The sequence below is a fragment of the Gopherus evgoodei genome, chromosome 18, assembly GCF_007399415.2.
Source record: "Gopherus evgoodei ecotype Sinaloan lineage chromosome 18, rGopEvg1_v1.p, whole genome shotgun sequence".
Classification (NCBI taxonomy): Eukaryota; Metazoa; Chordata; order Testudines; family Testudinidae; genus Gopherus; species Gopherus evgoodei.
This window is the reverse complement of record NC_044339.1, coordinates 21,037,174-21,052,182: the sequence shown is the minus strand read 5'-3', so window position 1 is coordinate 21,052,182 and position 15,009 is coordinate 21,037,174. Positions and strand designations below refer to the sequence as shown.

Sequence of the window (15,009 nt, the reverse complement as noted above, 5' to 3'; positions counted from 1 at the left end):
CTACATATCTGACAATTTTATTCTTTACTATTGTTTCAACTAATTTGCCCGGTACTGACGTTAGATTTACAGGTCTGTAATTGCTGGGATCACCTCTAGAACCCTTTTTAAATATTGGTATTACATTAGCTAACTTCCAGTCATTGGGTACAGAAGCTGATTTAAAGGACAGGTTACAAACCATAGTTAGTAGTTCCACAATTTCACATGGGAGTTCTTTCAGAACTCTTGGGTGATGCCATCTGCTCCTGGTGACTTGTTAATGTTGAGTTCATCAATTAATTCCAAAACCTCCTCTAGTGACACTTCAGTCTGTGACAGTTCCTCAGATTTGTCACCTACAGAAGCTGGCTCAGGTTTGGGAATCTCATACTCAGCCATGAAGACTGAAGCAAAGAATTCATTTAGTTTCTCCGCAATGACTTTATCATCTTTAAGTGCTCCTTTCGTATCTTGATCGTCCAGGGGCCCCACTGGCTGTTTAGCAGGCTTCCTGCTTCTGATGTACTTAAACATTTTGGTATTACCTTCTGAGTTTTTGTCTAGCTGTTCTTCAAACTGCTTTTTGGCTTTTCTTATTACATTTTTACACTTAATTTGGCAGCGTTTATACTCCTTTCTATTTACCTCACTAGGATTCGACTTCCACTTTTTAAAAGATGCCTTTTTATCTCTCATTTCTTCTTTTACATGGTTTTTAAGCCAGGGTGGCTCTTTTTTAGTTCTTTTACTGTGTTTTTTAATTGGGGTATACATTTAAGTTGGGCCTCTATTATGGTGTCTTTGAAAAGCATCCATGCAGCTTGCAGGGATTTCACTCTACTCACTGTACCTTTTACTTTCTCTTTAACTAAGAAATTTAATGTTTAGAAATGTCTGTGAGGCTGAGCAAGCTGGAGCACCCAGGCTTCTGGAGTGTAGCAGGGCCACTGCTCTGTGGGAGCGATTATCTTCCTCTCCTGGCGAATGCTGGGGTGTGGGTCTGTGCCTCACTGAGGAAGCAGCACATGGTGGTGCTGATGATCTTGGTTTCCAGGCACTGGAGTCTCAGGGGTTGCGAGTATTTTAATGAAAAACGTATCTTATTTTTAAGTCTCTGTAACTGCAGCAAAACACTTCTCAGATTAAACAGTGAATCACATTGTGACAGCTAATGTCAAATACTTACCATCAAGTACGATTCATTCAGCAGAGTCTGAAGAGAATACAATACAAAATTAACTTCAACTGCATGATAGAGAGAGGATCTTTTTCAATTAACCAAATATCAAGTTGCTGCTTTTGGAGGGACATCTGTAGAAATTGTACATTTTCCTGATTTTCCCCAAACTAGTCTTGATAAGGAAACATTAAGAAACCAAACAAATCTCAACTTGTGACAGAATATGTAGCAATTTTTTTCTGCCACTGGTATCGCTGTGGCTACTACAACCCAAAGAGCGATGCACACAAACACACTCTTCCCCCTTCGATAAGATTCCCTGCTTTCCTAGGGGTGCAGACACTGAACCACAAGTAAAGCTCCTTGTAGCTAAGCTGCTGTTGTCGCTGTCTGAGTCTGGGCTCACAAGCCCCTGACAGTGATGCACTGGTATGCGTTGGGCTATCAGGATTCCAGCATCTGCTGAAAGTCAGCTGACCTCCAGAGCCAGAGTTCCTTGGCCCATCACTTCATTCTCTGTTAAGTGCAGTGATTTTACAGGCCTTCTCAGGCCCTGCCCTGCTGCAGGCAACTGCACAGCAGGAACCTGGCTCAGGATAGGCTCAGACTGTCAGGTTCTGTCTCATAATTGGTGGAAGAATAAGAACTCCAGTGCTTCTGCCATGCACCCATCTTGGGTGGCCCATGGGCAGAGCTGCTGTGCTGTGCCACGCGTCTCTGGGATGCAGGGTGTTCTGCCACGAGGCACTCTGCATGTGACGCTCCAGTGGCGATGCAAGAGCGTGAGTACCAACCTCAGGGCAGACGGTGAGAAACCGGGGCACAAACCCTGGAGTGGCTTTGAGTTCTAAACTTAGATTTCACCATCCAAATGCATGAAGTGTGGGCTCCTCAGGCACTGAACATGGAGTCACAGTCCCCTGGCACAGGCACCGACTTTCAAAAGTGCCGGGGGGGGAGGGAGAGGAGGGGCTTGACCCCCAGCTCTGCCCCAGGCCCCTCCCCCACTCCACCGCTTCCCCCAAGCGTTTGCGTTCACACCTATTTAAACATGGGGTAGCAAGCCCAATGCTGCCAGACCCTGCCAGTCACACACCTCCGGGGGTCAGTCTGGGTCTGGGAGGGAGGGTGGGGAGGGGGCTGTGCAGACGAAGCCGACTGTGCAGAGCGGCACCCCCTGTGTGCTGGTTAGACCTGCTGTGGAGCCGGTGACCTTCCATGGTAGCCTGCAGTCTAATATTTATTCCTGGGTTTTACCCAAGCTCCCAGCATCTTGTGACTGGCCATGAAAGGGTGTTGGGTTGGGTGATGTTAGTACTGGGGGAGGGTGCTGGATTGACAGCCCTGACACCCTCGGTGTTAGCCACATGGGGAGCCAAAGTGCCAGCTTGCCCTGCCCATTTGCCTCCCCATTGTCTTGGAGGGATCCACACTGGTGACGGCAGCGTTCAGCTGCACGTCCATTGCGCACGCAGCAGTAGGAACAACGGGCAAAACATATGAGAGAGGCTTTTAACCTGCCAGACCCTCTGTATTCCTGCAGGTTCCAGAGTCGTTTGGTGTTGGGTCCTCCCCTGCAACGAGCGATCCCTCCCTAAGGCGCCCTGGATGGATTGCACTCTGCTGTAGGATGTATTTACTTCCCTCCTTCTTCCTTGTACGTTATCCACAACTTGCCTCATCTGAAGGTGCCTCCATCCTCCACCATGAATGATGATCAGAGACTACACAACAATGCAGTAGCTTGGCTGATCTGCTCAGGGGTCTCCATTCTAGCCAACACCTGGGGGATTCTGAGTGTAAGTGCCAAGCAGAAGAAATGGAAGCCCCTGGAGTTCCTTATCTGCACACTGGCTGGGACTCACATCCTTAACATAGCCATCCCCATGACTATGTACTCTGTGATCGAGCTCCGGCGGCAGCGCTCAGACTATGAATGGAGCGAAGGCCTCTGCAAGGTCTTTGTCTCCACCTTCTATACCTTAACCTTGGTCACCTGCTTCTCAGTCACCTCCCTGTCCTACCATCGGATGTGGATGGTCCGCTGGCCAGTCAATTACAGGTAAATTTCTCTCCCCCTGCAAAACAATGGGTTTCCTTTTCTACCTCAATCAAATGTTTATTTTTAAAACATGATAAAAATCCATCCAGTGCAATGACATGCATTCCAAGCTGGCATGAAGTAAATCTAGAGATGGAGAACCCCTCGTATATAGAACTGGACTGAACCTGCCAACCAGCTCTGAGCAGCACAAACAGCCTGGTTTCAGTTAAAATCTCGGATTTTAGAATGAGCTAATCCATTGCCATGTTCTGGGAGCATGATGGGTTGGAAAGCTGGCTCCTTCTGCACTTCCCTGACGAGATGAGAGTCCAGAGTACTGTATTTCCCTCTCTACAGAACCGGAACTAGGATGATAAAAAAGGCTTTTTAGCTCCCCCTTCAAACAGCAAATGTCCCATCTGAATTCTACATACAGAGGCAGAGCAGTGTTAGGCCTGATATTTTGGAGAAAGAATATTAAGGCAGTTGATCAAAGAATTATCTTAGGAGTTTATTCTTTCAGCTTCTGAAATGCAGCAAAATCATAAACACTCAGTACAAGTTCCTGCGGTCTCTGATATTTTGGGGTCTAATCCTCTTTTATCACTTCCTCTGCAATTTTAATACATTTCCTCTAATATCTCTCCGTACTGTAGAATTTTTTCCTGCTAGGGTGGATTCCAACCACCTCACTGGGAAGCTGGTCGCACTGTGTGCATTCCCTGGGGCTTTGGGGGAATTGTGAAAACTGCCTGGGCAAGAGGAGCTATGTGACGCCCAGTGTGTGTAAACGGCTGCAGCAATTCTCCAGAATCCTTTTCTTCTAGCTGGAGAGATGTTTACATAAAAAACAACTTAGTGTCTGTCTCATTCTCGTTTCTTGTACATGCCCCTGGAACTGTTCTCTGAATATTTCCTTTTATCTCCCTTTAACCAACTGCTTTTCATTAGCCCTCTCTCCTTAGCCCTTTTTTTTATTCAGATGCTGCAGGAGTAGTTATAAATAGACAACAAAATATCTGATAGGTGCCTTCAAAAGAGCATAAAGCAAAATGAAAATGACTCTTATCTTGGGGTTTATAAGCAAAGCTTCAGTCTTGGAGAATCTCTATAGAAACGTTTCTCAATTTGGAGCCCTGTCAGTCATGCAAGCCTGAGACTGAAACTGCCACACCTCCCAGCAGCACTCAGCCAGGTGAGACACTGACTGGATTTTACCCCATCGTCCCAAATTGAGTATGTCCGTCAAGATCAGCAGCCTCTGTTGGCGTTTGGCAGCCTGTATGAAATCAGTTTGTGGCTCTAGTTAGAACCCGCTGCTGGGACTAATGTGTTTTCCACGTCATTTGAAGTTCTAAACAACAATCAAAGAGCTGATCCCATAAGAGTATTTATCTGGTTAAAGAAGGAAAAACGCTGCCTTGGGTGTTCGTATGATTGACCAGAATTGCCACAGTATGAAATAATGAAATATGAATAATGCTGCTCTCCTGGGCTATGTCTACACGGCAGCTGGGAGACCTCGTTCCCCGCTTGGCTGGACGTACATACACCAGTTAGACTCAGGCTAGTGCCTAAAAATAGGAGTGTGGCCTCACGGCTGGGGCTGGCTGGCTGAGTACGTACCCAGGGCCAGGCAGGATCCTACCAGGGCAGCTCACCCATGCCGCTGCCCAGACCACCGCAGCCACATGCTGGTTCATGCAGAGCTAACATGTCTGCCTGAGCTCGGCCTCACGCCTGCCAGTGCTGTGTAGACAGACCCTTTTCTGTGCAGCAGCCTGGGGTAGCCAAGCATAGCACCCCGCCCAGTCAGCTCCTCCACTTCCCGAAGGATGCAGTTCCCTGGCTCTGTGAGCTGCTTTACCAAGAGCAGAAGGCTGGACGTGGTGCAGGAGTCTGGCTGGGCGGTGACACCTCCCTGGAGCAATTGTATTGTTTCCAGTGACCAGAAAGAATCTTGAATAGCACTGAGGAGCTGAACTAGGCTGCCAGAAATCATCCCCTTGCTGCGGCCCTCGGGGCGGCAGGACAGGGTAAGGATCCCGTCGCACACAGAGAAACCCCAGTGCGGCTAACGTCCGAAGTGCCCTGGCGCGCTCAGGCTGGGTGGGGACGAGGCAGGTCCCACTGCTGCAAATGCAGCCTCCCCATCCTGAGCTTGATGCTGTGGGTCAGAGCAGCAGTGTCTCAGGCTCTTGCAGGCTTGTGTGTCGGTGAAGTCCAGGCCCAGCCCTGGGGTGTGCGGAGTTGGTGGGAGTTGAAGTCACTCAGCACCTTGCAGGGCCAGGCCCTGTGTTTGTAGCCAGCTGCCGCATTCTGCAGGAGCTGAAAGCAGGAGCGTTGCTCAGCTGGCGGCTGGAGAGGGGCAGTTGCAACAGCCCTGGTTGGAGGAGAAGGTGAATTCCGCATGGGCAGGTTAGGTACCAGTTAGAAAGCTGACAAGCGCTTGTGACGCAAGGTTGGAGATGGATTGGGAAGGACCCCGAACTTTCAACAGCTGGCCAGCGTTTCTGCTTGTGTGCCCAGCTCAATTCCTCCTCGAGCTCAAGAAGTTCACACCCTCTTCCCCCCCGTCACCTCATCCTCCTCAGCAGGGGGTCAGGGTCAGCCTCCCACCTGGTCTCGGCTCTGCTGCCGGCTGGGCCAAGTGCCATTGTGACGCATGAGGCTGTTTTCCTTTCATCTTTGTATCACAAGCGCCTTTGCCCTGGTGGTGACATGGGATTTGGGGGCAGTCGGTAACTCTGGGTCTTCTCCAGCCGGCACTGCCCTGGGCCTCGTCTGGACCCAAGGAATGCTGTCTTTCTCTCCGCAGGCTGAGCAATACCAAGAAGCAAGCTGTTCACACTGTGATGGGCATTTGGATGGTGTCCTTCATCCTCTCCACCTTGCCAGCCGTTGGATGGCATGACACCACCGAGCGCTTCTACGCCAGGGACTGCCGCTTCATCGTCACTGAAATCGGCCTGGGCTTCGGCGTCTGCTTCCTGCTCCTCATCAGCGGCAGCGTGGCGATGGGCGTCGTCTGCACCAGCATCACCCTCTTCCAGACTTTCTCCCTCCAAATGGGGCACAGCGTCGACAGGAACAAGATCAACGTGCCTGCCATCGTGGTGGAGGACGCACAGGGCAAACGGCGCTCGTCCATCGACGGCTCCGAGCCCATCAAGACCTCTCTGCAAATCACCTACCTGGTCACCGGGATCGTGTTCATTTATGATTTCCTGATGGGCTTTCCCATCCTGGTGAGTGATTGCTGGGGGGCAGGAGGGGTTGAATTAGTGACTCGTGCACAAAGGGGGAAAGCTGCCCAGGCTGATGCAACCCCGGAACGGAGGTTTCTGGTGTCCAGACAGGGGCGTCTCTAGACATTTTGCTGCTCCAAGCACGGAGGGTCTGCTGATCCTGCAGCTTCGGCAGACCTCCCACAGGCGTGCCTGCAGGAGGTCCACCGAAGCTGTGGGACCAGTGGACCCTCCGCAGGCAAGCTGCCGAAGGCACCCTGCCTGCCCGCCCTAGCGGTGACTGGCAGAGCGCCCCCCACGGGCTTGCCACCCCAGGCATGCGCTTGGAGCTCTGGTGCCTGGAGCTGCCCCTGTGTCCAGAGGGAGCATTTCAGGCAATGTTCCCCCAGGGTAAATGCAGCAGCACATGCTGGTTCCTGGGGCACTTGCTGCTGGTCTGTGGAAAGTTGCCCTTCCAATCCCACAGGGGACAGGGGTAGTTTGGGTGCTGGCTGCAGGTTTGGTCGTGCCCTGGAAATCATGACTTGGCGTTTGTGCTCCCCCGGCATGGGGCTGGGACAGTGCCACTATTGGGGATCGGTACCAGGGGCTGAAGGATGTTTCACTAACCAATAATCAGGTGGCCTGGGGTTTTCTGAATTGGCTGGGTTCTGGAGTGAAATTACCACAGACTCCCCTGCCACCCCCTCCTCGGCGTCCTGCAGCCGTTCCCAGAAACGCTGGGGCCAGAGTGCAAGGCCATGCTGTGAGGACAAGCGTAGGAGGGGTTCTCTCCCTGCCTGTGTGGAAGGGGAGGTCTGTTGCCTCTGGGGGATTGTACCCCTCATCCCCTAGCCTAGAGCTGTAATAGCTCCTGGTCAGAGCCCCTCTGTGCTATGGAAACCACTCCCCCACCCGCAGGTCTACATGGCCATGGCCCTGGCCTCTAGCAGATCACCTGAGAGTTGTGGGTTCTGGGGCAATGGGGCAAACCCCACACCCTCAAGAGAGGGGTCTGGAGAAGCTGCTTGAGAGGAACCTCACTGAATGTCCTGCCTCCCGGGCAGGTTTCTCCACATGGGGAATTCCATGATAAGGTCCCACGTATTCTACCGGTGGTGTGAGTGTAGACAGCCAGGCTCCCTGGGGAAGCGCTGGGTCCCTGCTCAGTGCCAGCTCTTGGGAACTGGGATTGCTTGGGAACCAGGATCCTGCAGCAATTTCCTGAGCACGGGTTTCACTCCTGCTCTGTGTGAACACACATTGCTACCACAGCTCTCAGCCTGCTAGGACCCAGACCAGCAAAATTGGCCTCTGAAATGCATATGTGAGAGCAGCAAGGAAACAGCTTCACGCAGCAGTGGAGGGAGAGGGGGAGGCTGTGGGATTCGTGCCTTGAACTTTGGCACTTTTCTGGAGTTCTGTGATTCAGAGTTTCCACTGCTAATAAATCACAGGGAGTCTCTGCAGGGCTGTGTGGGACGGAGGGAGCGCTGGGCCTGGAGCGAGTGCGGTGATGCGTTGTCGGGGCGGTCGAGTGGGGTTGGTGCAGAGACTGCAGGACCAACGTGCATGCCTGGGACCAAGTGGGCTGGGCATGCTGTGAGGAGGATGTCGCCAGAGCATGGAATGAATTGAAAGGCTAATAAATGGCAAAGATGGTTTAATGTTGATGAAATGCAGAATAACGATGTCTTTGAAGTGCCGTTTTCGTACAAGCCTGCGTGTGCCACAGGAGCGCAGGGACAGAGGGAAGGCAGTGCGTGTCGGGAGCTGGGAATGAAAGATCAGCCTTAGTGAAGAGAGGAGCTGGAATGCTGGCAAGCCTGACCCCCCTGCCTGAGCATTGTCAGATCCGCTCAGCAAAGTGTTACTGAGGCAGCAGCCAAGTGCATGTGCAGCCGCCCCTCCTGCCTGTGCGGAGTCTGGGGGAGCCTTGCGCTGGGGCAGCTGGGATGGGCTTGTGGTTAAGACAGTGGACTGGACCCCTGAGGAATGTGATTCGTTCCCAACTCTGCCACTGCCTCCCTGTCTCTCTGTGCCTGCGTTCCCATTGGCAGCAGGGGGCACAGCTTTGTGGGGGAGGGGGAGGGATGCCAGTGAGGTACCCAGATACCACGGTGGGGGGGGGAGGCAGGCATGTGAGTACATCCATAAGGAGGATGCAGATGAATTCCAGCAACTTTAGGGCAAGGAAAGCGAGGCCCCAGAGGGGAGCAGAATCAGAGTATCAGGGTTGGAAGGGACCTCAGGAGGTCATCTAGTCTAATCCCCTGCTCAGAGCAGGACCAATCCCCAACTAAATCATCCCAAGTCATGTGACACCTCCGACTGGTCCTGCCCCAGCACTTCCCATGTTTGGCTTGTGATGGAGAATGGGAACGAGTGGCCGTGGGGAGCACCGGCGCCTCCTCTCCATCACGAGAGAGGGCTGTGAGCACAGGACTGGAGACAGGGAGGGCTGTGAGCACAGGACTGGAGACGGAGGGCTGCGCACCTGGAGTTAGCCAGAGAAAGGGGCGTGGAAGTGAGAACTGCCTGGGCCAGTGCTCGCTATGCTTTATTCTGTGGCTGTCGTGTATAGTGGGGATGGGAATCCTGGGGCTTTTAAGATAATGCTGAACTTGTGGCACTCCCAGTATTCACACCAGGCAGCTGGGGGTAGGGTGACCAGAGAGCAAGAGTGAAAATTCGGGACGGGGCTGGGGGGTAATAGGTCCCTATATAAGAAAAAGCCCTGAATATCAGGACTGTCCCTATAAAACTGGGACATCTGGTCACCCTAGCTGGGGTGATAAGTGCCTGTTTTCACTGCATGGGAAGTAGTTTATGAAATGCCCAGAGTGATGCAGATTTCCCTGCTTCGGTTGTAACATTTATGCACTTTGTTCTTTTGGTAGCTGGTGCAGCTCCTCTAAGTAGGACTCTGTGTGTATCTTTGGCTTCTCTGGGGAGAGAAGGGAGAAGCGCTGGCAGGACCCTCGTAAGGCGAGAATACGTGTACGTGCATTGCAAAGGATGGAGAGCTGGTTCAGGTGGGAAGCTGGTCTCTGGCTCAGCCTGGACAAAGAGGAAGGCCTGTTGCTAAAGCCGTTCCAAAATGCCTGTCGTTGTATAGGCAGAACATGACAGAGACATGTCGCCTGCTGAGATTTCGTTCCCGGAGCTGCCAGCTCATCCACGCCTTGCCAGCAAATAATATCCACTCTCGGAAGCCATGAGTCAGTAAGCGATAGCCCCAGTGGAGAGTGTGATTGCATTCCAACCTGGAGACCTGGCCCCAGATGGGCGCTGGGGCATGGTTCACCCTGGTGGGGCAGCTTTGCAGCCTGCTAATAACCCGCCGATGCTCCTGAGAAGTCTGGCTTGCTGGCTTGGAGAGTTATTAATAAATGACTAGCTAAATCTCTGGAGGGTGATTTGCCTTTTCAGGCCCATAGCGCCCCCCCCTGCCCGTGTTTGTGCCTTTGAGAAAGCAGCCAGATGGTAGTGGGCTAAGAGAGGCCTAGGAGTCAGAAACAGCCAAGCTCCATCTCCACGACCCCTACCACCATAGTACCTCAATCCTTTATCCTGACTCTGCCACTGACTGAATCTGTGTCCTTAGGCAAGTCCTTTAATCTGGCCGCATGGAGCCGGTGCTGACTGTGGAGCACGCTGGCAGTGCAGCGCCCCCTCGGGGCTGGGGCACTTGCCGAGGAGAAGCCTGCTGGCCAAAGGGGATTCGTCATTTGCAGACATTCTTCTCACCTGGCTCAGTGGGCGGGGGACGGGGGGCAATGCCAGCCCTTCTGAGTGCCCTGGGAACGTCCTGCCTGTTTCTCTGGCACTCACCTTCCCTGTCATCCCCACGCTCCTGCTCCCACTGCTCCTCTTGCTGGGGAGACAAGGGGCCACACTGGCTCTCAGTGGCACTGGTGTGACTCTGGAGCTGTGCTGCTGATGTTGCCATGAGCTATGTACAGTAACGCACAGTGGGGGGAGGCAGTCGGAGGTGAGGTGGGAGGTTGATAGGCCAGGGTAGGTGTTGTTGGTAGGCTGTATTTACCGACAGCCAGGCCTATCCAGTGCTTTTCTGCACCGCCGGACACTAATTCAGCTGCCTGAAATTATATTTCATGCTTCATTAGATGCCTAATTTGAATGCAGCATGTTTGTTTCTGCTTTAAATCTGACCTGATTCCACTGGGGCTTGGCACCTTTTTATGTTTGGTTTTTCTCTGTTTTTCCACCTGTCATCAGCAGGATCATCCCCCTTTGCTACCCCGTTCATCCTCCCACTGCTGTTTCTGCCCCTTCAGATGGATCCGCAGCTTGTATCTCAGGAACTGGCTGGGCACCATCCGCCCTGTGTGGCTAATGTGGGGACAGCTCTGTAGCCATGACTGCTGTTAGGGCACAGCAGGCTCCTTTTGTGCCTGATGGTCCAGGGCGGGCCCCCCCCCACGGTCATCCGAGGCCCTCTGCACCTTGGAGAGAGCGAGATGTGTGCCCCAGACAGTCGGTCCTCTCGCTAAGCCACCCACCCCTCAGCAGTGCAACCCCTCTCGAAGCAGTGCGCAGTTTGCCGAGCCAAGAGACCGGAACATTTCCCAGGGCCTCCCTGCGCCAGCTCCTCCTAAATATAGCCTCTTGTGACTGAGGGGAGCTGGCCTCTGGCCTCCAAGGCAGTGACTCATTCCTGGGTAGCTGCTGCTTCTCTTTGGACTAACCATCCCACAGCCTGTCCCTGGCCATTGGTGGATCAGTCCAAAAGACAAGGCAGGAAAGGCCAGCTTGTCTCGCTGAGGGGGAGGAGAGGGACGGAGAGGCTGCTCTCTGGAGAGGCAGGGAACATGGGAGGGGGGACAGAAACCGGGATTTAACCGGAGCCCGTAAGAGAGGGGCGGGGGGAGAGTGTGAGTGAATGCCGGATGAGTGGATTTTATTTGGAAGGTGCTAAAGATGATCCTGGGCTCTGAGAGCATGTGACTGTTGGAGCTGATGGCTGGGATTTTTAACTAGCGCAGTGCGGACAGGATTTTTACTTGAAATTCTGCCCTTGGAAAAAGCCTCAGCAGAGCAGAATTTATCTTGGGCTGAAAATCCCTGGAGGTGCAGGAGGTGAAGCATGTGGAACAGGCAGCGTTGTGTGCCCTGGCCTCTGCTGGAGCGGCTGGGCCAGGCGTGGCCCCAGGTGCACTGGGGAGCATGGGGTGGAGGAGATGTACCAATGAGACGAGCAGATGAAAAGGACTCCTTGTTCTTTTGAAGTGTTCGCTGTCGAAATGTGTCAGACCCTAAGGGGGGAACGTTCTCTGCAGGAATTTACATCATAAACACTGAGGAAAGGAGGAAAAGGGATGTACGTTTCCTCTCCCATGTTCCCCTTGTGACGAGGGGCTGCTCCTGCTGCTTGCAGCGGCATGTTCTGGTCTCCCGTGCCGGAGGCCCGGGGCCAGATGCCAACACTGTGGTGGCTGGTTGTGGGTCAGCATCCAGAGGCTCTCCCCAGAGTCCTGGCCAGCCCTGCGAGCTAGTACAGACTCCTGAGGAGGTGGCTTTAGCATCTGGTAAGCGGGGGCCCCGCGTGGATGCTGGAGAGCACCTGGTGCAGTGCACTCTTCAGGAGCCCTGGCACTAGTGTCTAGGCACGAGTTCTAATTCAAGGACAGCACCATGGAGCCTCTGGCAGCCTGGTTACCTTGTAGTGCGGACGCAGAGTCCGTTCTCCTGTTGGAGGAATGCCACTTCCCCGAACAAGGTTTGTTTCTGTCAACATAGCAACCATTATGCTGGTTGTTGTCAGCATAGCTCCATCGGTCGGGTGTGGTTTTTCACACCCTGACCAACATGGCCGTGCTGACGTAACTGCTAAGTGCAGTCCAAGCCTTCGGGGCTTGTCTGCACTGGGAAACGGCCTTGAGAGAGAATCCGTGGTAACGAACACGGTTAGCCCCGAGCGCCATGTCGACACGACTGGTGTGTTTAACACGGTGTCCGCTGGCTGTGCTAACCCTAGCTAACAGGATGCCACACTGACATCAGCTTATCTCTGGGCCTGCCTGGGTGCGGTGCGGGCACACGCCGTTGGGCAGTGCCTTGTCTCTCTGACGGGGGCGTTGCACTAGTGGAAGGTAATGCAATGACAGCTCTGGAAGTGGATGAGCTCAGGCCAAGCTGGGTGCGAGGCTGGGCAGTGCGAGCTCCCTCCGTGTGCTTCAGCCCAGCACTAGAGGTGCCATGTGGGCGATGGAGGAAAGGGAACAGTATTGGGCCTTTCCGCTGAGCCTGCCAGCCAGGGAGCCGGCTGTGCTCTCCCAGGCTGCCAACGAGCTGGGGGTGAACGGCGCTGTCTGGTCCCAGTGCCCTGAGCGCTCTGTCAGCCAGCATCAGGGAGGGCTGTTTTCCTGCTGCAATAGCCTCTTGCTCTCATTAGCTTTTCCGTCGCACGCACTCTGCTCGGTCCCCTGGTCTCCTCCAGCGCCCTTCTTCTAACGCAGGTTTTCTGCAGCAAGGTGAACTGTTAACTGCAGTGACCACGCTCTGAAACGCTTCCAGCTGCTCTGTCCTGGTCAAACTGTGACATCAAAATGCTTCTAAAACTGCTCCAGGCACGTGAGTGACGCTTGAGCGAGTGAGCGCACGGCTCTGTCTCTGCTGCCCCAGTAGCCCAGCTCCAGTGGGGCGGTTTGGGCAGGTTTCTGTTTGCACATTCAAGGGAAGCTGCTCACTGGGCTTCATCCTGTTGGACTCGGCTGGGTGGTTGTGCCCGTTGTGGTTACAAAATCCAGACGTTCCCGTGCCAAGCAGTGCAGAGCGCATCTTGCGTCTCCCTGGCTGTGCCTGAGTGTTCCCTTGCCCTTGTTTGGGACGTGAGGTGAGTGACTGAAACGCTCGTTGCAAGATTCCGTTCTGCTTGTTGTTTCAGATACAGATGGGGAGACTTTGCCAGGCACCAGGAGACAGCCCACGTCCAGAGCGTCAGTGGGCGCTGGCCTCTGTTGTGCCTCCCCCACAAAGAATCCTGTTTTGGAAAATCTTTGCAGCCTGAAGTCTTTGAGCCTTTTCTCGGCTCTTGTCTCCACTGCCTCGTTTCCTCATGTGTCACTGTCAGCAGCTCTGATTCCAGGCTGGGGCTGTGTCATTGATTGTTTCCTCTGGACTGGTTGTGCTGGGCCCCTGGCCTGGGGTCTCTGAACCCATTCAGTGTGAATCCTGTCCTGAAACGTCATGTGTCAGGCCTGAGCTACAGCATAAAAGGTGGCAGGCAGCAACACGGGAGCTCAGGAGAGCCCGGGATACAGAAGGGCATGGAAAAGAGAAAGTGTTTGCATAATGCTGCTCTCTGAGCTGTGATGGGTTTGTTCTGGCAAGTTAACTCAACCGTACCCGCCAGCCAGAGTGACGGGAAGACGATGCGGAATTCAGCAGCTGAGCATGGAGCAGTTCATATGGCTCTTCATCCTTAGGCTGTTTTGGGGTTTTGTTTTAAGTTTTCATTTCAGCAGTTATGTGCCAAAGGCAGGTCTCTGAATTCTTCCTATTACGGAACTTGTATTAAATATTGAGAGCAAAAAAGGTAAGATCGGGAGGTCAGTGTCATCAGCTTCAAAAATTAAAATCTTACACAGTCACACAGTGAAATCTGTGGCGGTAATTCCCCCGGTGGATCAGACGTTTGTACTGCAGCTGACCCGTTATAAACAGCACGGAAGGGTTAGGTTGCTGAAATAATCGGATCAAGGAGAAAACACCCCAATATTTCAACCTCCTAGAATGACGCTCCCTGTTCATCAGGGAATGTTGTCAGTCAGCATTCAGTGGGCAAACTCATTAATTAGCATATCTACTCAAGCATATGATTTAACTGCCCCAATTCCTGCAGTTCAACTTCACTTTGTTAAGCATAGTGGTGTCTGCGCTCATTAACTGAAAGGCAGATAAATGCCTCTTACATTTAATATGTAGATGCCTGAATGGTGCTATTGTTTTGTTTTGTTCCGTTGATGTGCCCAGTTAAATATAAACCAGAATGCCTTGAGGTAGGGACTGGATGGCGTAGGGCAATAGTGCCAATCCCAAGTGCTCAAAAAGCACGAGTCAGGCCCCCCAAAATCCTGAGGGTGGCTTAAAGATCGTGAGACTTTGAAAAAATAACTTTGTGGTTTGGCACCTTTGGGGTTCATGTTTTCAAGCTTTTCTCTGCAACGAGGAGAGCTAGAGACTCCCCTTTTAACAACCCGAGCAAAGATCCTCTTGTAATCACAGGAGTCCCGGAGCTGCAGCTTTCAGAAAAACACACAGGGTATGTCTACATCTACAATTTTGCAGCGCTGGTTGTTACAGCTGTATTAGTACAGCTGTATAGGGCCAGCACTGCAGAGTGGCCACACTTACAGCAACCAGCGCTGCAAGTGGTGTTAGATGTGGCCACACTGCAGCGCTGTTGGGCGGCTTCAAGGGGGGTTCGGGGAACGCAAGAGCAAACCGGGGAAGGAGACCAGCTTCGTCGCGGCTTGCTCTCGCGTTCCCCGAACCCCCCTGCAAACCGCAGGGAAGGAGACCTGCTTGCTCGGGGGTTCGGGGAACGCGAG

General features: G+C 53.1%; 1 protein-coding gene across 2 annotated transcripts in view; it reads left to right on the top strand.

Moving 5' to 3' along the window:
* Positions 1 to 15,009, top strand: part of GPR153 (G protein-coupled receptor 153) — a 44,724-nt gene that overhangs the window by 16,288 nt on the left and 13,427 nt on the right. For both annotated transcript variants that reach the window (XM_030537801.1, XM_030537802.1), the window contains exons 2-3: positions 2,706 to 3,224; positions 6,025 to 6,454. In XM_030537801.1, the coding sequence (XP_030393661.1) occupies positions 2,869 to 3,224; positions 6,025 to 6,454 (786 nt within the window). In that variant the 5' untranslated portion in view covers positions 2,706 to 2,868. The remainder of the gene's footprint in view (positions 1 to 2,705; positions 3,225 to 6,024; positions 6,455 to 15,009) is intronic.